This window comes from Amphiura filiformis, chromosome 10 (genome assembly GCF_039555335.1).
Source record: "Amphiura filiformis chromosome 10, Afil_fr2py, whole genome shotgun sequence".
Taxonomy (NCBI): Eukaryota; Metazoa; Echinodermata; class Ophiuroidea; order Amphilepidida; family Amphiuridae; genus Amphiura; species Amphiura filiformis.
The window spans coordinates 25,519,547-25,545,545 of record NC_092637.1 but is presented as its reverse complement, the minus strand read 5'-3'; the positions used below and the strand labels follow the sequence as shown (position 1 = coordinate 25,545,545).

The 25,999-nt window shown below is 37.2% G+C and overlaps 1 protein-coding gene across 2 annotated transcripts in view; it reads right to left on the bottom strand.

The window, feature by feature from the left end:
• Nucleotides 1-2,101: 2,101 nt before the first annotated feature.
• Nucleotides 2,102-25,999, bottom strand: part of LOC140162688 (hypoxanthine-guanine phosphoribosyltransferase-like) — an 86,609-nt gene continuing 62,711 nt past the window's right edge. For both annotated transcript variants that reach the window (XM_072185959.1, XM_072185960.1), the window contains 3 exons: nucleotides 11,213-11,342; nucleotides 3,546-3,622; nucleotides 2,102-2,933 (listed from right to left, as the gene is read on the bottom strand). In XM_072185959.1, coding sequence (XP_072042060.1) covers nucleotides 2,886-2,933; nucleotides 3,546-3,622; nucleotides 11,213-11,342 — 255 coding nt within the window. In that variant the 3' untranslated portion in view covers nucleotides 2,102-2,885. The remainder of the gene's footprint in view (nucleotides 2,934-3,545; nucleotides 3,623-11,212; nucleotides 11,343-25,999) is intronic.

Genomic DNA, 25,999 nt, shown 5'->3' with positions numbered 1-25,999 from the left:
AAACTGTGCGGAATAAATTCATCTGTAACATACTTATGGTAGGTCTTGATTTAAGACCCCATCTTTGATTTATGGACCAAAATCAAACTGGATACTTTCTTTTTGGGATGCGTTTATATTAAATATAGTGACATTTGTGAAAAATTACATCCGCAGCTGTTCTGTATAATTCTAGTACCGTAATAGACCAGGCCAAAAAAAATGATTGCTCACTTGTCCAATTGGCCACTTTTTATAGATAAAAGTTATCTTCTGCCCTACCACCATTCTTACCATGTTACCATCTCTTTTGATGTATTCCACAAGTTAATGAAGAATGCGGCTGAAAATTTGATTAATTATGTGTTTATTACTCAGAAAATCAAAATTGCATTTGAGCATTTGACAAAATTGCAAATGAGAAACATGTAAAAATGACTTAGGCAATTAGTGTAGCAGGCTGACGATATATAGCTGCATAGTGCATTTCACTATTAAAGCACCTTGAATGATAAATCACATGATAAAAATAGTACCTAAAATCCGGTTCCTTGTTTCTTTCAATGTTACAATTGTGACTATTGTAAAATCAGCCTTTTAGTGCATAGCGACCACAATCCCTTCATCCAGTTAATAACTAATTGCTGCATAGTGTGACATACGATGATTTCCAGGTAAATTCAAATTGAAAAGAATGAAAATTAAATGTAAAAGAATCTCTTTTAGTTCGTAGCGACCACAATCTCCTCCCCCCCAGTCTCATCCACTTTTTCATTAATAGAACACTACACAATAGCACCTATTAGTCAATATGTGACCATCCAGCACAACTGAGCCCTGAAGTTGCCAATCATCATTTTTGAGATATTCAACCAAAATATTCTGTTTGAAATTAGCTTTAAAATGATGTATATCATGTCTATAGTGCTTGACATTTAAGTAGTGAAAAATCAATAAAACAGTCAATAAATCCTTTGTTTCCTATTGTTTATTGTTAAGTTCAATGGAGCATATCTCAATAGTGGCACTGGAGACATCCGGGCTCAGTTGTGGTGGATGGTCACATATGGCTTCCTGGAGATTCAGGAGAGAGTGACATCAGTACTTCGTCAAGAGTTACTTCATGTGTGTACAGATGTACCACCTTTCAATTTAATACTACTCGCACTGAAGCACAAACTGAAGTTCTCTCAAGGAACCCAAATGGACTTTTAGTCCACAGACTACCACAGACAAAACTACAAACAAAGTCTCAGCATCACCCGGTAATGATGACCGATCGTTCCATGAAGTGCTATAGGCGAAACTACTACGCACATACAACGTACCACATATTTTTACGGTCATTCCCTAAGCGGGACGACATACAATGCTCTATAGGTCGGCCCGCAATGCTGGTGTGATTGATAAACATGCCGGATCAAACAATCAGACCTCATGAATATGCGAGAATTCACTGCATACAAAGCACAGGGACTTTGTTTGTAGTTCGTCTGTAGCAGTCTGTGCTAGACAACCACTTGTTGGATGATATATAAATACTGCATGGTAGGAATCCTAATATTTTATTTATTCATTTTTTTTCAAAGTTTAATCTGGCAGTTTTTTGTAACTATTTGTTTTACAGACATATGATCACTGCACAAGGGGATATTTTCACTGGGGTGCAAACTTAAAATAAACCATTCAGAACAGTTCAAATCTCGACAAATTAGCCCCGTGAAAATACCTATTATACAGAATTTTGCTCCACAGACAATGACAAATCATATTGCACAACAGCATTTTGAGGTATCTATAATTAGAATGAATGTTTTTTGTGTGTGCATTTTTCTTTATTTTTGTGGTCATTACAGCTGACTGCAGGGCTTTGGAACACATTTTCCTCACTTTTCTTGTGTTTTTCTCCAGGACAAAATCCCCCAGCCTCCCCTCACCAGCCCCCACCCCCGCCGGGCTGACAAGACTTATTACATGCCTAGTTAGAGCCCTCCCCTTCTTGTGCCCTGAACTAAGACCTGGTCCACACGAGTGTGTTTTTCCCCCGATTACAATCGTGTCTTAATTGTATTATAATCAGTATCGTGTGTCTGGTCAATGTCGTCGGCATACTATATACAATCATGCCATCATTCGTGATTGTTGAAAATTTCCATCATTGGGCTAGCTCATACATGTACATGTAGCATGATCGTGTCATAATCAGGAAATTACGACACGATGACGAAAAAAATACTTGTGTGGACTAGGTCTAAACTCTAGTACTTATTTTTGAACTTGGCTTGAAGACATTTTAACCTACATATCCCATTTTCAAATCCAGAGAAGATATCTTACACTTCCCACAATGCATTTCTTCCATTTCAATTTTCTGTACTGATTTGCTATCTAGTGCAACATGGGTCACTACCTCGGTAATGAACAGAGCACATCCAGAGCTTGCAAATTATGATTATTTTATGACCCATGTTTTAGCCAGTCTATTCTCGACATGAAAACAAAGGAAACCTTTACAAATTAAATTGTAGTGCCATTTGATGTAGTGAGGTGATGCGTCATGTTGCAAAGGATTCTGGGAAGAGTAAGACATCTCCTCATCCCAATTGCATAGTTCAATAACCTCAATTAAACAATCAGAGTGCAAAATTTGACCTCATGTTACAGAGTATGAGTTTTTGTACTCAAATTTTCAAAGGTCATTCAACGAGTGTGCAAATTGTATTGGGGTTATAGAACTGAGCCCAGATAGATGAGCATGTTGTGGATCCTAGTGACATGATAATATTCGGTTATGTACTATCTGTAAAAACAACTACTCCCTAGCTAGTATATTCTGCAGCACAATTAATCCCACCGGAAAATCATTTCCCTGTGGAGTAAGATAACGTTGGCGATTCTTCTCTTCTCTAGATGGCAAACTTCTTCTTCCCAGCTTCATTTATAACACATACATGCTGCAGAAGAGAACAGATATGAACAAAGAGAAACAAAGGTTATTGTATTTTAACCCCATGAGAACTACCTGCCAATTGGCCAAAATTAATATTGTGTCCAATTTTGAACCAATTAAGGAGGATATTAATAAGATCATCTGCAAATGCAGGAGAGGAGTAAGGTAAGTGATCTAAACTAGAACTAAATTTTGAAAGTTTTGGTCGACTGAAAAAAAAAGTTATCGACGGAAACTCTTACAATAATACTACAAAGTTGCAAAAAATGACAAATTTGCTAGAAAATTTGGACATGCATCCCGCATTTCCAATTGAAATACACAGGAAGACCACCCGCTGTGCCAAAGGTCACTTTTCCAGACATCCTGTCTAGATGCTGTAATTTCAGCACCCATCTGGTCATGTGGGCATTAAATTAAGTGCCTTTATTTAAATGCCCTAAGACGACTGCACTGTATGACGTACAGAAGGACCACCAGGAAGGTGGATACATAAAATAGAGACCAGGGGGCTTATCAGTACTGAGAAATTGCACACTGTATGACGTACAGAAGGACCACCAGGAAGGTGGAGTTATAAAAATAGGATGATGAGTACATTTGGCAGTTAACTTACATTTAAATCTCTGAAGAACTCATTGTAATCAAGGGCATAACCAACTAAGAATTTGTCCGGTACTTCAAAACCAATATCTGAAACAAAACAAAAGAACTCATTGTAATCAAGGGCATAACCAACTAAGAATTTGTCCGGTACTTCAAAACCAATATCTGAAACAAAACAAAAGAACTCATTGTAATCAAGGGCATAACCAACTAAGAATTTGTCCGGTACTTCAAAACCAATATCTGAAACAAAACAAAAGAACTCAAAAGAACCAATATATGACCCGCTCTGACAAAACCAGGAACAAGTCGCATTTTTGACATTCCATGATTTGAATAAAAATGTAAGCACGAGACAATAAGCTTTAAAATGATACCAAAATTATATAAATTGCATCACTACTTTTCAAGATATCTTTTCCCCTACCATCACAAAGTTGGTTTGTATTTAAAGATGGTCCCACTAGTTTAACCCCAGACGGAGACAATGACACACAAGGCAACAGCAAATTTTGGTAATACTTATTGGCCATCAGGATAGACAATAATTTTATTTTCATAAACAAAGATTTCAGCCATTATATCATTACAAGCAAAGGGTTTGTACACAACCCTGGAATGAAATCAGAAAGGATGGGATTCCAAGATAAAAGTAAAAATACTCAACCCAATTTCTGTACGACAGTAAACCAACTGAGGAATCATGAATCCCAAATCAAGCAAGTTCAAAAGGAAGAATCAAAAGGATGGGATTCCAAGATAAAAGTAAAAATACTCAACCCAATTTTGTTCGACAGTAAACCAACTGAGGAAATGAATCCCAATCGCAAATTCAAAGGGGAACTCCAGAATAAGAGCAAAGCAGCTCAACCCAATTTCTATTCTACAGTAAGCATTACTGAGGAACGTGGAGCCCACAAATAACCCGACAAAGGGATTTTTATAATGTCCGAAACTTTCCACTCTATCAGTTTTCATTATATAATTAGTGCATACAGTATTAACTGATATTAATATGAAATATAGATATACAGGTGCATATAAGTGGAAGATGCAAGATAAAAGAAAACAAACATCTCCTTGTATAATACATGTTTATAGCTTGTCCTCTAAGTATTATATGTAATTAAACATGACATGTTTAACTCTTGATCGATAAGTCTGTCTTCTGTGAGGACTCCTTTCTATGTTAGAATTTTTTTTGAAAACAGATGTTGTAATAATGCAATAAGCTGCAGTTAAATTTTATGCTGCTATTATATATAAAAATTAGCATTATAATGAATTTTGACCGCGCATGTCGGGAGCTTATCATTTATTTGCTATTTTATATCAACAAAGATATTTGAGATTCCAAGATGAAAGCAAAATGCTCAACCCAATTTCTGTTCTACAGTAACACTACTGAGGAATCTGAATCCCAAAGCAATCCAGGGGAAAATTAATACAAATCCTCATGGAATTCCAAGATAAAAGTAAAAATACTCAACCCAATTTCTGTTCTACAGTGAATACCCGACTGAAGAATCCAAATCCCATAAAAAATTTTCTTTACCCATATAATTATTTGTGCTCCAATAGCATGCCTAAAGCATGCTTTATAATCGTGCAACTATTTAATTTGTTTTCCTTAATTATGTAAGGAAAGCAGTACCTGCCTTTTTTTTTTAAAAACAACTTATGATCTGCTTGAAATAACGTTATGTGCTTGCATTAACATATTTGACAAACACATAGGCTCCCCTAAAATTGGGAGAGGTGGGTGGGAATTAAAATGTTGTGTCTATCCATTCTGGAAACCAATAATGTAATGAAGACAAAACACCACGACAGTGACCAGCGCAGACGAGAGGGCAGCTCTCATTGGTCAACACACGATGCTGTCACGCTGCTATGGCAACACCGGCCGGGAACACACAGACCCGATCGGTATGAACGGAATTGCTTCGCGTGGGGTCAAATTTGTTTTCTTATCGTTTCACGTTAGAAAACTTTATTAACCCCAGACGGAGACAATGATACACAAGGCAACAACAAATTTTGGTAATACTTATTGGCCATCAGGATAGACAATAATTTTATTTTCATAAACAAAGATTTCAGCCATTATATCATTACAAGCAAAGGGTTTGTACACAACCCTGGAATGAAATCAGAAAGGATGGGATTCCAAGATAAAAGTAAAAATACTCAACCCAATTTCTGTACGACAGTAAACCAACTGAGGAATCATGAATCCCAAATCAAAAAAGTTCCAAAAAGGGAAGAATCAAAAGGATGGGATTCCAAGATAAAAGTAAAAATACTCAACCCAATTTTGTTCGACAGTAAACCAACTGAGGAAATGAATCCCAATCGCAAATTCAAAGGGGAACACCAGAATAAGAGCAAGGCAGCTCAACCCAATGTCTATTCTACAGTAAGCATTACTGAGGAACGTGGAGCCCACAAATAACCCGACAAAGGGATTTTTATAATGGCGAAACTTTCCACTCTATCAGTTTTTCATTATATAATTAGTGCATACAGTATTAACTGATATTAATATGAAATATAGATATACAGGTGCATATAAGTGGAAGATGCAAGATAAAAGAAAACAAACATCTCCACACAAGTTTATTAGGAATGGAATGACTGAGAAACTTGCCAAACCCCCCCCCCCCCATAAATCAGAGCTGAATGCTGATTAATACGTTTTGGCATGCTTCTCAGTGCACCTGAAGGGTAATGTATTGAATTTCGCTGGTTATTGAAGTGAAATTCTGAGAATTGTGAACATTTGTACATAAACATGTAGGATGTCAAAGGGGGAATGCAGAATCAACGTGATAACTAGCCGGCTGCGCAACCTCAACATAAAACTTGAACACATTTAAATTTTTAGATTTTGATGAACAAGAAAACTGAGGACATAGTACTTGACCCCTGTCTAGCTATCCCATGCCAACCTGGTGCTGGTTCCTTCCACCCCGCTACGTAACATAAGACATAGCTGACAAAAGCGTCGCATAGTTTGAAATACTTTTTAATAATGCATATGAAACAATCATGCTTCTGAAGAAAAGCAAACTCAACTCGTGACTAATTTTCATCACAGGTCTGTCCATTTCACCATTTGACCAGGCATTTATCTTTATAAAGTTCTGCTCAGTTGACCAGGCCTTTGTGTGAATTTTGCAAAATATAAACTCCATCTGCATAAACACTTCATTCAGTTTACTTTGTAGAATATGGTCAAACAAATGTCTTGTCACTTATCTATTCTCATTAAAAGTTATACCACTCGTTTTATGGATATGGTAATTTCCCAATATTTGGGCTGTCTTAACTCTGACGAATTTCATTGTTCATGTATATGGTAATTGTGGTCAGGGTGGCCCAACATCGTGACTACACTTCATTTAGTCTTGTCCTCAACCTCTGAATCACATATCGTCTGCTCAGTAAACAATTCCACGAGATACTCTGTCGCACCCATATTACCCACATGCTCATCTTTTCTGTAACAAGTAGAACAAAATGAAAAGGAAACAGTAGGGCAAGTATATAGTTCTTAATTAGCACACCTGGAGTGTGAAAGGTACTTTGCTGTCTGTACAAACGATTAAACGATTTCCATTATCAAAATCAATATATTATAGAAAAATAACACTTTGATCTTTTGCAAAGGTTCCTTCTACAATTTTTGAAAATTTCCTTAATTTATTGCTGCTAAATGTATTATCTACGTTTACAAAAGTGTTGTTTCAGCCCTTTTTAACATATAACTCAAGAACCACAGACCTACAAAATATATATCTGTGAATATAGATTCTTCAACGAGCTCGCTATGAAATGAGCAACCCATGCAATTTGCCAAAGCTCACTACCATTCGCAAAATGCTGTACACTACCAAATCGCAACAGTTTAAAGTTGTTGCTAACCTTATTTCACTCTTATAAATTTGTATTGTTAGAAATGTTGTGCTATTTGTTATGTTTATTTTCTTGTCGTGTAATTCTGTGCTAGTGTGCTCTTAATTCTGTAATTATTATATTGTATTTCACTTCATAGCTTGCCGAGTTTATAAATTGATTTTATAGTGTTTAATGATATAAATAGATTTAATATTAGTTAGCTTTTTTACGCTCTAATACTGTTTGCATTAAATTTTGATGTACATTATTTTGTTGTTGTTGGTTTTAAATGATGAATCTGCAATTACATAACAACGCCATAATTGTTGTTTCATCATTATAATAACGATAGCACTTAAACTGAGACTTCCACTTCACCTGCAGTTTACATTTCTCAATTTTCTATTGGCAATAAATTTAATTCAACATCAACCAAACAACTCCAATGTCAAAATAAGGCTTAAAACTGCCAAGGACGCCATTCTCAGAGATTACCTGGAACATCATAATTATTAATTATAGGCCTATGTCCGTCGGACCCCATGGGTTTTTAACAATCAGAATTCCATGTCCTAGTGACCTACTCAGACCTACTACAAATAGATACCTAATGGTAATTTCTTAAGTTCTTCTTCTTCTTCCTTATAAGTGCCTCCCTCATATGTATGAGTATTGTCGCACTGCATACAGACAAGCTGTACTACTCTGGAACCTAGAGTAGATGAGCAAGTAGAGTGAAGTGTCTTGCTCAAGGACACAAAGAGCCGGACCTGTGATTTGAACCCTTGACCCTTGGTAGGCCTACCTCATAATTTCTACCAATCAACTTCATTCATTGCACTGAACTCATATAAAAACCTGTAATTAACCTGCTTGACCCTGGAATTTCAAAAACATCACTAAAGAGGTAGCAGAGAACCCAATTTTACTTCTTTTAACATTGTAACCATGGTAACTGACGTGATGTAAGCCTATTGCTCCATTGAATGGAATATACAGTTGTAATTAACATGCTTGACCCTGAGATTTCAACATCAATTGCTATAAAATTTGTGTTTGTGTGACCTAATTGCACGCCCTTAAGGGTAGACGAGGTATTGTTGGTCGAAGCAACCTAAAATTCGATTTTCATTATCTAGATCAATATGTTATTGAAATACTCAACCCAATTTTGTTCGACAGTAAACCAACTGAGGAAATGAATCCCAATCGCAAATTCAAAGGGGAACTCCAGAATAAGAGCAAAGCAGCTCAACCCAATTTCTATTCTACAGTAAGCATTACTGAGGAACGTGGAGCCCACAAATAACCCGACAAAGGGATTTTTATAATGGCGAAACTTTCCACTCTATCAGTTTTTCATTATATAATTAGTGCATACAGTATTAACTGATATTAATATGAAATATAGATATACAGGTGCATATAAGTGGAAGATGCAAGATAAAAGAAAACAAACATCTCCTTGTATAATACATGTTTATAGCTTGTCCTCTAAGTATTATATGTAATTAAACATGACATGTTTAACTCTTGATCGATAAGTCTGTCTTCTGTGAGGACTCCTTTCTATGTTATAGAATTTTTTTGAAAACAGATGTTGTAATAATGCAATAAGCTGCAGTTAAATTTTATGCTGCTATTATATATAAAAATTAGCATTATAATGAATTTTGACCGCGCATGTCGGGAGCTTATCATTTATTTGCTATTTTATATCAACAAAGATATTTGAGATTCCAAGATGAAAGCAAAATGCTCAACCCAATTTCTGTTCTACAGTAACACTACTGAGGAATCTGAATCCCAAAGCAATCCAGGGGAAAATTAATACAAATCCTCATGGAATTCCAAGATAAAAGTAAAAATACTCAACCCAATTTCTGTTCTACAGTGAATACCCGACTGAAGAATCCAAATCCATAAAAATTTTCTTTACCCATATAATTATTTGTGCTCCAATAGCATGCCTAAAGCATGCTTTATAATCGTGCAACTATTTAATTTGTTTTCCTTAATTATGTAAGGAAAGCAGTACCTGCCTTTTTTTTTAAAAACAACTTATGATCTGCTTGAAATAACGTTATGTGCTTGCATTAACATATTTGACAAACACATAGGCTCCCCTAAAATTGGGAGAGGTGGGTGGGAATTAAAATTTTTTGTCTCTCCATTCTGCAAACCAATAATGTAATGAAGACAAAACACCACGACAGTGACCAGCGCGAGACGAGAGGGCAGCTCTCATTGGTCAACACACGATGCTGTCACGCTGCTATGGCAACACCCGGCCGGGAACACACAGACCCGATCGGTATGAACCGGAATTGCTTCCGCGTGGGGTCAAATTTGTTTTCTTATCGTTTCACGTTAGAAAACTTTATTCTATAATTAGCGATCCATCGATTGGTCACCATTCATCTAACCATTTAATTGATCGATCTTTATCTATTGTCTCCATCTTTCTGACAAGTTTCACTTGATCAATCAATCAATCAATCAATCAATCAATACTTATATCTAATCTATAGAGGCCCTGCATGAAATTATTGATTGGCTCCAAACAAAGGATTTGAGCCGGTGTCCTTCACCGTAGTTATGGCGGAGTACAGTCCATTCAATCAAATGTTGGCATCAACCTATTTGATCGTAGTGCAGGGTTATGTGTGTGAGACGAACTGTCACGGTAGATTGCAATCATGCTTTTGTTGAATGCATTTGAGTAGTCCGCCATATTTACGGGATGATACGTCACATGCAAGGCTTCTATATCCACTACTCTGTTCCCTTCACAAGCAGACTATAGTTTGTTAGCCTTCCTCGAGTCAGTAATTTAGATATTGTTTTTCATTGTATCTCCAAACGAAATGATGACAAGTATAAAAGTGTACATTTTCAGGAAAGAATACAAGGAATCCAACTAGCATATCGGATTCCTGCCAAAATGAGAAATTTTGAGAAAATCACAAAATTTGATTTTGAGGAAGGTATACATATTCGGCCAAAAAAAAAAAGGTTTGTCTCAAAGCTTGCGCGCGCATTTGTAAAATCACACAATTTGACAAAAAAGAAATGCGGAAATTTTTTTTATTTAAAATTTTTTTTTTTTTTTTAGTTTTTTCCAGAAAAATACCATAAAATAAGATTTTTTTTCTCCAAATACCATGAAAAAAGTCAAGAAAAAAAAAAAAATAAAAAAATCGCATTTCGCATTTGTTTTCAAACCACTCATGAGCTTTGAGACAAACCTTTTTTTTTTTTGGCCTTATAACTAAATAAGGAACTATGAGGAAGGTATACATATTAGAACTATTTTAGCACTGGCTGGTTTGTAATTACCTACCGATCAATTAGTCAATAAATCAATCAATCAATCAATACTTACGATCTGGTCTATATCCATTACTCCTTTCTGTTCTCTTCACTAGCAGACTAACTACTTTAACACTAGCTGGTTTGTAATTACCCAACCATCAATTAGTCAGTCAATCAATCAATCAATCAATCAATCAATACTTACAACTACTTTAACACTAGCTGGTTTGTAATTACCCAACCATCAATTAGTCAATCAACCAATCAATCAATCAATCAATCAATCAATACTTACAATCTGGTCTCTATCCGTTACTCCCTTCTGTTCTCTTCACTAGCAGACTAACTACTTTAACACTAGCTGGTTTGTAATTACCCAACCATCAATTAGTCAGTCAATCAATCAATCAATCAATCAATCAATCAATCAATCAATCAATCAATCAATCAATCAATACTTACAATCTGGTCTATATCCACTACTCCTTTCTGTCCTCTTCACCAGTAGACTAACTACTTTAACACTAGCTGGTTTGTAACTGTGCACAAGTTTCAATAATTTGCTCATTGTTCTGCCTGTATCTACGATATCCTGAAAAGAGAAAAAAACAGAAATATCAAAATCATGTTAGTAATCAAACATAAAAAAGGAGGGAAATAGTCAACAAAAGAGTGATTTTTAAAAAAACAATTGACTTAATTAGGCCAGGTGTTACCCAAGGTTTCTTAGGGGTCTTGTGCTCGTGACATCCCGCTATCTCTAAGGACCGCTATCTCTAAGGTTCGCTATCTCTAAGGTTCGCTATCTCTAACGTGTAAAGTCTATGGAGATGAGAATCCTGTTATCTCTAATAAAGAAAAGGGTTCGTTATACCAAAAAAAGGTCCGCTACTTCTAAGGTTTGATATCGCTAATTTGTAATAAGGTTCGCTAGTTCTAAGGTTCGATATCACTAATTTTAAATAAGGTTCGCTATCACTAATTTAAAATAAGGTTCGCTATCACTAATTTTGAATAAGGTCCGCTATCACTAATTTATTGAATAAGGTTCGCTATCACTAATTGCAATAAAGGTCCGCTATACCTAAGGTTCGCTATCACTAATTTTGTTTAAGGTTCGCTATCCCTAAGGTTCGCTATCACTAATTTCGATTAAGGTTCGCTATACCTAAGGTTCGTTATCACTAATCTTAAATAAGGTCCACTATCTCTAATTTTAAATAAGGTCCGCTATCTCTAATTTCAAATAAGGGCCGCTATCTCTAATTTTAAATAAGGACCGCTATAGCGAACCTCATTTGAAATTAGAGATAGCGAACCTTATTTATAATTAGAGATAGCAAACCTTATTTAAAATTAGAGATAGCGAACCTAGGGGGGGGGGCCTGACATTTTGAGGTCTGTAAAGGGGGGGCCCCGAAAAATTGTCGCGATGAAATTTTTTTGCATCAAGCCCCCCTTTACAAGTGTTTGTGAACGGTCCCTTATAGTGTACATATGCACTCCATGTACTACGAGCAGTGCTTTCGCACATATTCGCGTCGCGTAGGATTTATTCATTTTTGGGCGGGTTGATGCATTTATATTTGGTTCTAGATATATTTCAACATTGTTAATGATAATTCTGCTATATAAACAGCAAAAATCATGTGCTTTTTTCTTCTCGTGTATAGGTTAATAAACGCGTACATGTATTACTTGTTGCTCCAGAAATTAGACAAAATAATGCACTTGCGCTGATGTTGTGCGTCTAATGCCCTCTCCTCTAAGGCCATATCTCTGGAATGGAACGTCCGATTAAGATTATTTAAACGCCAAAATTTTTCTCTCATCAAGTCCCAGCCAAGAAGTTATATCTGAATCAATTTAAAACTAGACTTAGCTGTGGTCTAAGACCACGAACACAGCCGTGTTGTGACCCCTTAATGACCTTTGACCCCAAAATATATGAAAACGCCATAGACATTGCCTAATGTCAATGCATGTGTGCACGTGGCATTGCTTTGCCATGTTATTTGTGGCAGAAGAAGCATTTTAAAGGTTTTTCGTCTCATACCGGAAGTGACCCCTTAATGAGATTTGACCCCAAATAAAAAAATACCACATATACATTGGGTAAACACAATGCATGTGTTAAAATACCGTCACTCTCCTATGTTTTGTTTAGCTAATAAAATTTTTGAAGGTATTTCGTTTTATACGGAAGTGACCCTTTAATGACCTTTGACCCCAAATCTGTGTACACCCCCGTAGACACTGGGTAATGACAATGCATGTGTGCAAGTGGCGTCACTGTCCTACATAATTTGTGGGAGAAGATGCATTTTAAAGGTATTTCGTTTTATACCGGAAGTGACCCCTTAATGACCTTTGACCCAAAATAAAAAAATACCACATATACACTGGATAACCACAATTCATGTGTGAACACACCGTTACTGTCCTATGTTTTGTTTAGCTAATACAATTTTTTGAAGGTATTTCGTTTTATACCGGAAGTGGCCCTTTAATGACCTTTGACCCCAAATCTGTGTACACCACATAGACACTGGGTAGTAACAATGCATGTGTGCTAGTGGCGTTGTTGTCCTACGTAAGTTGTGGGAGAAGATGCATTTTTAGTTGAAATCATGTTTTTGACCCTTATGACCCCTGCGTGACCTTTGACCCCACGAGTTTCATGTGACATGTAGGGGCACGGTCAATGATCATTGTGACCAAGTTAGGTCAAAATCGATGTAAGCATGTGAGTGCTAGAGCAAATGTAAAGGTTGACAGAAGAAAGAAGAAGAACGAGATCTGATTGCGTTAAGCCTGCGATCATGAAAGCATGCACAGCCAGCAGTGACAAATGAATCTGTGAGAACCGGAAGTGATCCCTTAATTACCTTTGACCCCGCAAAAATATTACATAGCGCTTAGGATGTCGTAAGGAATATTCCTGGTGAATTTCAGCTTAATCGGAACGTATACTTGGATTTTGATTTTTTTTTTAATTTATGATTGACCTTTTGACCCCTTAATGACCTTTGACCTCAATGAAAAAAAAACCTTATGTACACCGACAAAATGCATTGTTCCAATTTTAATTAAAAAATTCTACTATGTTTAGTTGTTGAGATAAAAATTCTTTATTTAGCTAAAACAGGAAGTGACCCTTTAATGACCTTTGACCCCCAAAATAAAAATACCATGCATACATCAGGTAACACTGATTCATGTATGATGATTATATTACTCTGGTGTGTTTACATTTTGAGGTAAAATTTTTTTTTTTTTTTTGATAATTTTGGTTTTTGACCGGAATTAACCCCTTAATGATCTTTGACCCCAAAACTGTATGCATCCTAAAGACCCTGGCTAGTAGCGATGCATGTGTGCTAATGGCGACTCTCTGCTATGTAATTTGTAAAGACAGTGATTTTTTGAATATTTTTACAAATTTTTCAGACTTTACCGAAGTGACCCCTTAATGACCTTTGATCCCAATTCTGTGAGGAACTTTTAGACACTGGCTATAGATGATGCATGTGTGTAATTAGTGACGTCACGGTGCTATGTAATATGTGGGAGGAGTAGCATTTTTAGTGAAAATCCAAGTTTTGGCCATTGACCGGAAGTGGATGACATTTGACCGGAAGTTGATTATGTGACATCTGTGGCACCACCAAACGGTTCTACTGACCAAGTATGGTCAACATGCCTGAAAGCATGTGGCTACGATGGCCGATTATGATAATGTTGACAGAAGAAGAAAGAAGAAAGAAGAAGAACGCGGTAAAAAGAATGCACAGCGCCGATGGCGGCTGTGTGCAGAAGAAGAAACGAGATCTGATTATGCGTTAGCCTGCGACCATGAGGATGCACAGCCAGCAGTGACAAATGAGTTATGACCCGAATCTGTGAGAACCGGAAGTGATCCTTAATTACCTTTGACCCATAAAAATATTACATAGTGCTTAGGATGTCATAAGGAATATTCCTGGCAATTTCAGCTTAATCGAACTTATACATGGATTTTGTTTTTTTGACAATTGTTGATTGCCCTTTTGACCCCTTAATGACCTTTGACCTCAATGGAAAAAAAACCTTATGTACACCGACAAAATGCATTGTTCCAATTTTAATTTAAAAATTCTACTATGTTTAGTTGTTGAGATAAAAATTCTTGAAAATATTTAGCTAAAAACAGGAAGTGACCCCTTAATGACCTTTGACCCCCAAAATAAAAATACCATGCACACATCAGGTAAAACTGATTCATGTATAATGATTATATTACTCTGGTCTGTTTACATTTTGAGATAAAAATTTTTAAACATTTTTGATAATTTTGGTTTTTGACCGGAAGTAACCCCTTAATGACCTTTGACCCCAAAACTGTAGGCATCCTAAAGACCCTGGCTAGTAGCGATGCATATGTGCTAATGGCGATTCTCTGCTATGTAATTTGTAAAGACAGTGATTTTTTTAATATTTTTTACAAATTTTTCATACTTTTACCGGAAGTGACCCCTTAATGACCTTTGATCCCAATTCTGTGAAGGACTTTTAGACACTGGTGATAGGCGATGCATGTGTGCAAGTGACGTCATGGTGCTATGTAAAATGTGGAAGAAGAAGCATTTTTAGTGAAAATCACGTTTTTGGCCACTGACCGGAAGTGAATAACCTTTGACTGGAAATGATCATGTGACAGTTGTGGCACCACTCAATGGTCCTAGTGACCAACTTTGATCAACATGGCTGAACGCATGTGGCTACGATGGCTGATTAACATGATGTTGACAGAAGAAAGAAGAAGAACTAGACTTAGCTGTGGTCTAAGACCACGAACACAGCCGTGTTGTGACCCCTTAATGACCTTTGACCCCAAAATATATAAAAAAAACGCCCATAGACAGTGGCTAATGTCAATGTATGGGTGCACGTGGCACCACTTTGCTATGTTATTGTGGCAGAAGGGGCATTTTGAAGGTTTTCGTCTCAGACCGGAAGTAACCCCTCAATGACCTTTGACCCAAAATAAAAAAATACCACATATGAATTGGGTAACCACAATTCATGTGTGAACATATCGTTACTGTCCTATGTTTTTTAGCAAATAAAAAATTTGAAGGTTTTTCGTTTTATACCGGAAGTGACCCCTTAATGACCTTTGACCCCAAATCTGTGAGGACCCCATAGACACTGGGTAATAACAATGCATGTGTGCAAGTGGTGTCACTGTCCTCACGTAATTTGTGGGAGAAGAAGCATGTTAAAGGTATTTTAGTTTTATACCGGAAGTGGCCCCTTAATGACCTTTGACCCTAAATATAAAAAAAAACCACATATACACAGGGTAACTACAATTTATGTGTGAACATACCGTTACTGTCCTATGTTTTTCTTAGCAAATAAAATTTTTGAAGATTTTTCGTTTTATACGGAAGTGACCCTTTAATGACCTTTGACCCCAAATCTGTGAGGACCCCATAGGCACGGGATAATAACAATTCATGTGTGCAAGTGGTGTCACCGTCCTATGTAATCTGTGAGAGAAGAAGCATTTTGAGTTGAAATCACGTTTTTGACCCCTATGACCCCTGCATGACCTTTGACCCCACGAGTTTCATATGACATGTAGGGGCATGGTCAATGATGGTTATGACCAAGTTAGGTCAAAATCGGTGTAAGCATGTAAGTGCTAGAGCAAATGAAGTGGTCGGCAGAAAGAAGAAAGAAGAACTAGACTTAGCTGTGGTCTAAGACCACGAACACAGCCGTGTTTTGACGCCTTAATGACCTTTGACCTCAAAATATATAAACGCCCATATAGACATTGGCTAATGTCAATGTATGGGTGCAAGTGGCACCACTTTGCTATGTTATTTGTGGCAGAAAGGGGCATTTTGAAGGTTTTTCGTCTCAGACCGGAAGTGACCCCTTAATGACCTTTGACCCCAAATGAAATAATACCACATGTACAATAGGTAAACACAATTCACGTGTGAATATACCATCACCCTCCAATGTTTTTCTTAGCAAATAAAAAATTTTGAAGGTTTTTCGTTTTATACCGGAAGTGACCCCTTAATGACCTTTGATTCCAAATTTGTGAGGACCCCATAGACACTGGGTAATAACAATGCATGTGTGCAATTTGTGGAAGAAGAAGCATTTTAAAGGAATTTCGTTTTATACCGGAAGTAGCCCCTTAATGACCTTTGACCCTAAATGAAAAAATACCACAAATGCACAGAGTAACTACAATTTATTTGTGAACATACCGTTACTGTTCTATGTTTTTCTTAGCAAATAAAAAATTTGAAGGTTTTTCGTTTTATACCGGAAGTGACCCCTTAATGACCTTTGACTCCAAATCTGTGAGGACCCCATAGACACTGGCTAATAACAATGCATGTGTGCAAATGGTGTCACTCTCCTCGTAATCTGTGAGAGAAGAAGCATTTTGAGTTGAAATCACGTTTTGACCCCTATGACCCCTGTTTGACCTCTGACCCCACGAGTTTCATGTGACATGTAGGGGCATGGTCAATGATGGTTGTGACCAAGTTAGGTCAAAATTCGTGCAAGCATGTAAGTGCTAGAGCAAATGTAGTGGTCGGCAGAAGAAAGAAGAAAGAAAGAAAGAAAGAAGAAAGAACCTGTAAGAAAAAAGACACAGCCGTGACTAACGTCACGGCTGTGTAAAGAACTAGACTAAGCTGTGGTCTAACCCACGAACACAGCCGTGTTGTTACCCCTAATGACCTTTGACCCCAACATATATGAAAACGGCCATAGACATTGGCTAATGTCAATGCATGGGTGCACGTAACACCACTTTGCTATGTTACTTGTGGCAAAAGGGGCATTTTGAAGGTTTTTCGTCTCAGACCGGAAGTAACACCTTAATGACATTTGACCCCAAATAAACAAATACCACATATGAATTGGGTAACAACAATTCATGTGTGAACATACCGTTACTGTCCTATGTTTTTCTTAGCAAATAAAAATTTTTGAAGGTTTTTCGTTTTATACCGAAGTGACCCCTTAATGACCTTTGACCCCAAATCTGTGAGGACCCCATAGACACTAGGCAATAACAATGCATGTGTGCAAGTGGTGTCACTATCCTCGTAATTTATGGGAGAAGAAGCATTTTAAAGGTATTTCGTTTTATACCGGAAGTGGCCCTTAATGACCTTTGACCGTAATTACAAAAATACCACTTATACACAGGGTAACTACAATCTACGTGTGAACATACCGTTACTGCCCTATGTTTTTCTTAGCAAATAAAAAAATTTGAAAGTTTTTCGTTTTATACCGGAAGTGACCCCTTAATGACCTTTGACCCCAAATCTGTGAGGACCCTATAGACACTGGGTAATAACAATGCACGTGTGCAAGTGGTGTCACTGTCCTACGTAATCTGTAGGAGAAGAAGCATTTTGCGTTGAAAACACGTTTTTGACCCCTATGACCCCTGCGTGACATTTGACCCCACGAGTTTCATATGACATGTAGGGGCATGGTCAATGATGGTTGTGACCAAGTTAGGTCAAAATCGGTGTAAGTATGTGAGTGCTAGAGCAAATGTAATGGTCGGCAGAAAGAAGAAGAAGAAAGAAGAAGAAGAAGAAGAAGAAGAAAGAACCTGTAAGAAAAAAGACACAGCCGTGACTAACGTCACGGCTGTGTAACTAGACTTAGCTGTGGTCTAAGACCACGAACACAGCCGTGTTTTGACGCCTTAATGACCTTTGACCTCAAAATATATAAAAGCGCCCATAGACATTGGCTAATGTCAATGTATGGGTGCAAGTGGCACCACTTTGCTATGTTATTTGTGGCAGAAAGGGGCATTTTGAAGGTTTTTCGTCTCAGACCGGAAGTGACCCCTTAATGACCTTTGACCCCAAATGAAATAATACCACATGTACAATAGGTAAACACAATTCACGTGTGAATATACCATCACCCTCCAATGTTTTTCTTAGCAAATAAAAAATTTTGAAGGTTTTTCGTTTTATACCGGAAGTGACCCCTTAATGACCTTTGATTCCAAATTTGTGAGGACCCCATAGACACTGGGTAATAACAATGCATGTGTGCAATTTGTGGAAGAAGAAGCATTTTAAAGGAATTTCGTTTTATACCGGAAGTAGCCCCTTAATGACCTTTGACCCTAAATGAAAAAATACCACAAATGCACAGAGTAACTACAATTTATTTGTGAACATACCGTTACTGTTCTATGTTTTTCTTAGCAAATAAAAAAATTTGAAGGTTTTTCGTTTTATACCGGAAGTGACCCCTTAATGACCTTTGACTCCAAATCTGTGAGGACCCCATAGACACTGGCTAATAACAATGCATGTGTGCAAATGGTGTCACTCTCCTACGTAATCTGTGAGAGAAGAAGCATTTTGAGTTGAAATCACGTTTTTGACCCCTATGACCCCTGTTTGACCTCTGACCCCACGAGTTTCATGTGACATGTAGGGGCATGGTCAATGATGGTTGTGACCAAGTTAGGTCAAAATTCGTGCAAGCATGTAAGTGCTAGAGCAAATGTAGTGGTCGGCAGAAGAAAGAAGAAAGAAAGAAAGAAAGAAAGAAGAAAGAACCTGTAAGAAAAAGACACAGCCGTGACTAACGTCCACGGCTGTGTAAAAAGAAAGAACGAGATCTGATTGGTTGCGGTCACCTGCGCCCGCGAGCACAGCCACCAGGCGGTTTTGTTGATAACCGGAAGTGATCCCTTAATAACCTTTGACCCCGCAAAATATTACATACTGCTCAGGATGTCATAAGGAATATTCCTGGTGAATTCCAGCTTAATCGAATTTATAAATGGATTTTGATTTTTTTAAATTTATGATTGACCTTTTGACCCCCTTAATGACCATTGACCCCCTTAATTTGACCTCAATGAAAAAAACCCTTATATGCACTGACAAAATTCATTGTTTAAAAAAAAAAAAAAAAATTCTACTTTGTTTAGTTGTCGAGATAAAAATTCTTAAAGTTATTTAGCTAAAACAGGAAGTGAACCCATAATGACCTTTGACCCCCAAAATAAAAATACCGTGCATACATCAGGTAATACCAATTCATGTATGATGGTTATATTGCTCTGGTCTGTTTACATTTTGAGATAAAATTTTTTTTAAATTTTTGATAATTTTGGTTTTTGACCGAAGTAACCCTTAATGACCTTTGACCCCAAAACTGTAGGCATCCTAAAGACCCTAGCTAGTAGCGATGCATGTGTGCTAATGGCGACTCTCTGCTATGTAATTTGTAAAGACAGTGATTTTTGAATATTTTTACAAATTTTTCATACTTTTACCGAAGTGACCCCTTAATGACCTTTGATCCCAATTCTGTGAAGGACTTTTAGACACTGGTAATAGGCGATGCATGTGTGCAAGTGACGTCATGGTGCTATGTAAAATGTGGAAGAAGAAGCATTTTTAGTGAAAATCACGTTTTTGGCCACTGACCGGAAGTGAATAACCTTTGACCGGAAATGATCATGTGACAGTTGTGGCACCACTCTATGGTCCTAGTGACCAACTTTGATCAACATGGCTGAAAGCATGTGGCTACGATGGCTGATTAACATGATGTTGACAGAAGAAGAAAGAAGAAAGAAGAACGCGGTAAAAAGAATGCACAGCGCCGATGGCGGCTGTGCAAAGAAGAAAGAACCTGTAAGAAAAAAGACACAGCCGTGACTAACGCCACGGCTGTGTAAAGAAGAAGAACGGTAAAAAGAATGCACAAGCGCCGATGGCGGCTGTGCAAGAAGAAGAAGAAGAAGAAGAAGAAAGAACCTGTAAGAAAAAAGACACAGCCGTGACTAACGTCAACGGCTGTGTAAGTACTTCAATTTTTAGTGGACATGTCTACTATAAATAGGTCTGAAATGGAAATTGCAATAAATGCTAATAAATAAGTACGCTTCGGCAAACCGAATTAAAATAACAAAAATTCAAGCGTAAGTTTGTTTGTTTGTTTTCCATCGCCTACGTGATCTCCTTCAGAGTACTTCCCAAGCTGGTTGGGAGACACTTATGAAATCAACACTCATTGAGACAATTAGAAAGAAAAATTACGAGATGAATTTCCTCTATGCAATTTGATACCGCAATATATTGTGCTTTCAACAAGCCACTGCAATACAGACATTAAAGCAAAACAATTAGCTAAGAGTGGTCCTTAGTACTTTGATAACAGGTTGTTCTTTGCAGTACCATGTACGAGGGCGGTCAATAAGTTTGTAGAACAGGGTACTTGAAAGAGTACCGGCCAAATTCTTTCTAACTCGCTCTTGAACATGGTCACTGCATACCTTAATGCACCCATTGCAGTGGTTATTGAAACCTTCTATGTAAAACAAAATGGAAGTCTTGCGATTAATCTATGAGCTACTTTTCAGTGAAGGCTCACCAGCATTAATCACCAGCAAACCTGATATTATGAAGGTAGGATTTAAAATTCTAAAATAGGTTTCACTAACTGGAGGCCATGGCTGAACCACAATATGGTTGCTTTAGTTAACTGATCCCCTCTGTCGTGAATGGCAGCTTGACAAACTGAGAATAGGGTACAGGACACAATCCGAGAACAGTCCCATTCCTGCCACCAACCTTCTTCACTTGATGGCTTGCCTCAATTTTGCTATCAAAATTGTATGATATACATGTACACCTATTATGATTGTACTTTCATTTGGCAAATGATCTGTCATCAACACTCTACATGAATCTTAGAAATCATCGATGAAGACCTTCCACTATGGTGACAGAGTGATGATCTTAGAGGTGGGAGATCCAGGTGCTCCCACTGAATGGATGCATAATTCCAGTGATAAATGTATGTCTTATCACCTTTAGCCAAATATAGATTAAACTTGTCTCAGTCCTCATTCAGGTGTGGACCTGATTACATCAACTGGTATTAATTTTGTGCATGAAAATTCTGGGACCCATGTAGAAGACACCTTGGAATACCTTTACATGTATGTTGGAAACACTTTCATCAGCGTTGTCATACATGTAATTTGTGGCTGTCTCATCTTTATTGTTTGGTTCTTTATCCATTCTAGAACTCTAAGGACTATTTTGTTGCTGTTAAATATTAAGAACTTTGACACCATTTACCGCAACTGTACATTGCTAAATTTTATTTGAGTTTTCACCACCGTCAGCAGAAATGTCCACGATGAGCCTGTGTGCACAGGTAGTACCTGTGAATCTAAGGAGGTAGGCTTCCTCTGCAGAGTGTCCTGCCCATATACAGTGATGCAAAAATGGAACATTTTGGCAGTTATGTTTTGAAGGAATAAGTTTTCAAATGAGATCGAATTCATTACCATGCGACAAAGTAGAGTAACTTGTTCTACAAACTTTTTGACCACCCCTCATAAGAGGTACTTCCATCATGATGGAAGTACTTCCATCATTAGCTTCTTTGAAACAGTGGTCAATGGGCAATTGTCTCAAGTTTGAAATCTTTACTACTTATTGCTCCATTTTCTAACTTAAAAAAAAAAAAAGGCGCAGTGATTTATAGTCCGCTACGCACAGGCACAACGCCTAGACATTAATCCACAAGCTTCAGCACACTTTACAGGTTGTCGCTGATCACTATGGCCCCACATCATTCCATAAACCATTAAACAACAATTCAGGGACTTTGCTGCTTCAAGAGCGCACACCCTAGACATTCCACAAATAACCTTCGCAACCAGGATCAGCTCCCGAGTTTCGTGCGGGTTACAACGAGACAAATTAGCAGTAAGTTCCTCAATTATTTCCACGAGAGCGTACTAGGCACCGCCAGGGTTCGAACCTGCAACCTCTCGCACCATAGTCGAACGCCTTATCGATTGAGCTAACTAGACTTAGGCCATCTTAATTAAATCCTGTGTCTCAAAGCTGCCGCGCCCATTAGTAAAATCGCACGTGGTGTCCTCTTTGAAAATCAAGAAATTTATTTTTTTATGTCTTTTTTTTATTTTCAACAAAATGGTAATTAAATAAAAATCAAAATTTGTATTTGTTTCCAAGTTTCCCACAAATTTTGGACAAAAATAATTAATCCTGAAACTGAATGCCAAAAATTATCACAGGGCATCGTAATTAAAATTCTATCAGGACAGAACCCATAAGAGCTGATAGGATTGGATTAAAAGACAACGCTGTCAAATGGTGGCAGAATTTGACATCAATTTTGCAATATTAATTACTTTTTGCACAAAATGCCTCAAATGTGAAAGCTATCGGTGAGCAAATTCATGGCTAGCCTTCTCAAGTAAGTAAGAGGTTTATGAATCATACAGTGTGGGTAGATTTCAAAACTCAAGGTTAGTCTTAACCCTGGAATTATGGCAATTTTTGGGTGTCAATACTGCCAAATTGTTGGTCTAATTAAAGTATACTTATTTTATAGAATGGCAAAGACTTGACAAATCCATCTGTGATCCATTCAGATTTGGGAAAAAATGCTCAGTTTTGGAGAAAATCCCAAAGAACTTTTTTTTACCCACATTTTGTTGGGAACTGTAGGAAAAAAAAAAATTCTTGAGTAAAATAGTTTTTCTATATAACATTTTATACCCTTTAGGCTTTAAACAAAAAATGCATGTTTTTCAAATGTAAATTATTGGTCAGGGTTAATCATTTTGGAACCCAAACTCCCACTGTATTATGGCTTTACCTAGATATCTTCCACAACTGGAGTGAGTATTTCAAATGGCAGTTACCCAATTGTTTATTAAGGTGGCTTTATCGGCTACGGTGTCATGCTCCTTGAAAATGATATAGGATGTGGTTAACAAAGTTCTTTGTATCTGATCCAGAATGTTCACTTACTTGTGTACGTTTCAACAACACCCGTTGTCTTTATCAACACTTGATGGGTAGTGACTGCTATTGGCAACCGACGCTACCAATAGCAGTCACTACCCATCAAGTGTTGATAAAGACAACAGGTGTTGTTGAAACGTACACAAGTAAGTGAACATTCTGGATCAGATACAAAGAACTTTGTTAACCAGTTTACTATACCGATCCTGATGAATCTGTTCAATCATGATATAGGATGTGTGTATTGATGAAAAAACCTTAGTTTTAATTTTTTTTTTTTCCAAAAAGCGTTTTTGATTTATGCAACTTCTTGTCATCTCAAAATCCCATTGAATTACTACAGGGAAGGGCTTTTGGCATTTTGCCAATTTCTCAAAATAGCCACATTTTTGAAAACAAAATTTTATTAAAACTGATTTTTCTCTCCTTTATAGCAGTTGTATATAAAAGTTTGCATGCCAATATATCACAGAATAATACAAACCAAGTTTATTTTCCAACTTAGTGTTACTTAAGTATATAGTTAAAAGGAATGTTGGTACTTTTTTATGATTTTTTTATTTTTTCTAGAAACACTATATTACCTAAATTCTAGGATTTTTTTAGTCAACAGGGAAGGGTGCTATCAGGTGTTGAATGACGTGTTTTTTCTAAATTCAAGAAATTTCCATCGTCAACCGTGTAATTGAATGGGATTATTTTGAAATTTTAAAACGCTTGAAATATCACAAACAAATAGGCCCACAAAACTAACCGAGTATATGGAAAATGCCATACGGCCGGGCGGTTTCACAAGTTGCCGGCTTTATCATGCCACTCGCCGCCTGGGTGCTATGGTTACCAAACTTTCAGGGATGGTAAATAAGATTAATATCTAAATTCTCTCGTCAGCTTTTTTCAATTAAGTGTTTCTATTTTAAGCTACAGTGTTTCTAACATTCCCTAAAATAAAAAATGGAAAAAATCATTTTTTTTTCAAAAAGTAAACACTTTATCAAAACAAGGCGGTTCTCGAACCACGAGTCTCGCCTGCTTTTGTGACCGCCTGCTTTTATGATAACTGTTGGTAGAGAGGTAAATGAATTTGGCGGTTATCGGCTGGGCACGATTATCTGGCCGATGGTAACTGTACCCACCAAGTTTCATGCCCATGCAACAGTTTTTACTAATATGACCTCAGATGACCCTGGTGGCCCTGAAATGACCTTCGAAAATTTTGGCTCTAAGTGTTGACTGTACCCCTCGTGCTAAGTTTCATGCCCATACGACAGTTTTTACTAATTTGACCTCAGATGACCCCTGGTGGCCTCGAAATGACCTTCCAAAAATTTGGCTTTAAATGTTGACTGTACCCATCAAGTTTCATGCCCATACGAGTTTTTACTAATTTGTCCTCAGATGACCCCTGGTGACTCCGAAATTACCTTCCAAATATTTGGCTTTAAATGTTGACTGCACCCACCAAGTTCCATGTCCATCCAACAGTTTTTACTAATTTGACCTCAGATGACCCCGAAATGACCTTCCAAAAATTTGGCTTGAAATGTTGACTGTACCCACCAAGTTTCATGTCCATACGACAGTTTTTACTAATTTGACCTCAGATGACCCCTGGTGACCCCAAAATGACCTTCCAAAAATGTGGCTTTAAATGTTGACTGTACCCACCAAGTTTCATGTCCATACGACAGTTTTTACTAATTTGACCTCAGATGACCCCTGGTGACCCCAAAATGACCTTACAAAAATTTGGCTTTAAATGATGACTGTACCCACCAAGTTTCATGCCCATACGAGTTTTTAATAACTTGACCTCAGATGACCCCTGAGTGACCTCGGATGACCCCGTAATGACCTTCCAAAATTTGGCAAAACCAAAGAACTATTTCATCAAAGTAATAAATCAAAACAGAAAGATGCTTCCTTTACGAGTTATCACTCATTGAAAGTGCTACTTTGCTATACTTTACATGGAAAGCGACTATCTTAAAGTCGTCATATTTCCTTAATTACATGACCGATCAAGCTGTTATTGAGATATGTGATGCACAGTTGAAAATTAATTGTTAAAAGATTTGGTGACCTCAGTTGACCTTTGACCTTGTATGTGACCTTTGACCTCACGAAATTGGAAAAAGTATGTTGCGCTGAAAAATCAAATTTGGCAATACCAAAGAACTATTTCATGAAATAAATCAAAAAAAAAAGATGCTTCCTTTACGAGTTAGCATTTTTTTTTTTAATGATACGGCTATACTTTACAAAGAAAGCGACTATCTTAAAGTCGTCATATTTCCTTAATTACATGACCGATCAAGCTGTTATTGGGATATGTGATGCACAGTTGAAAATTAATTATTAAAAGATTTGGTGACCTCAG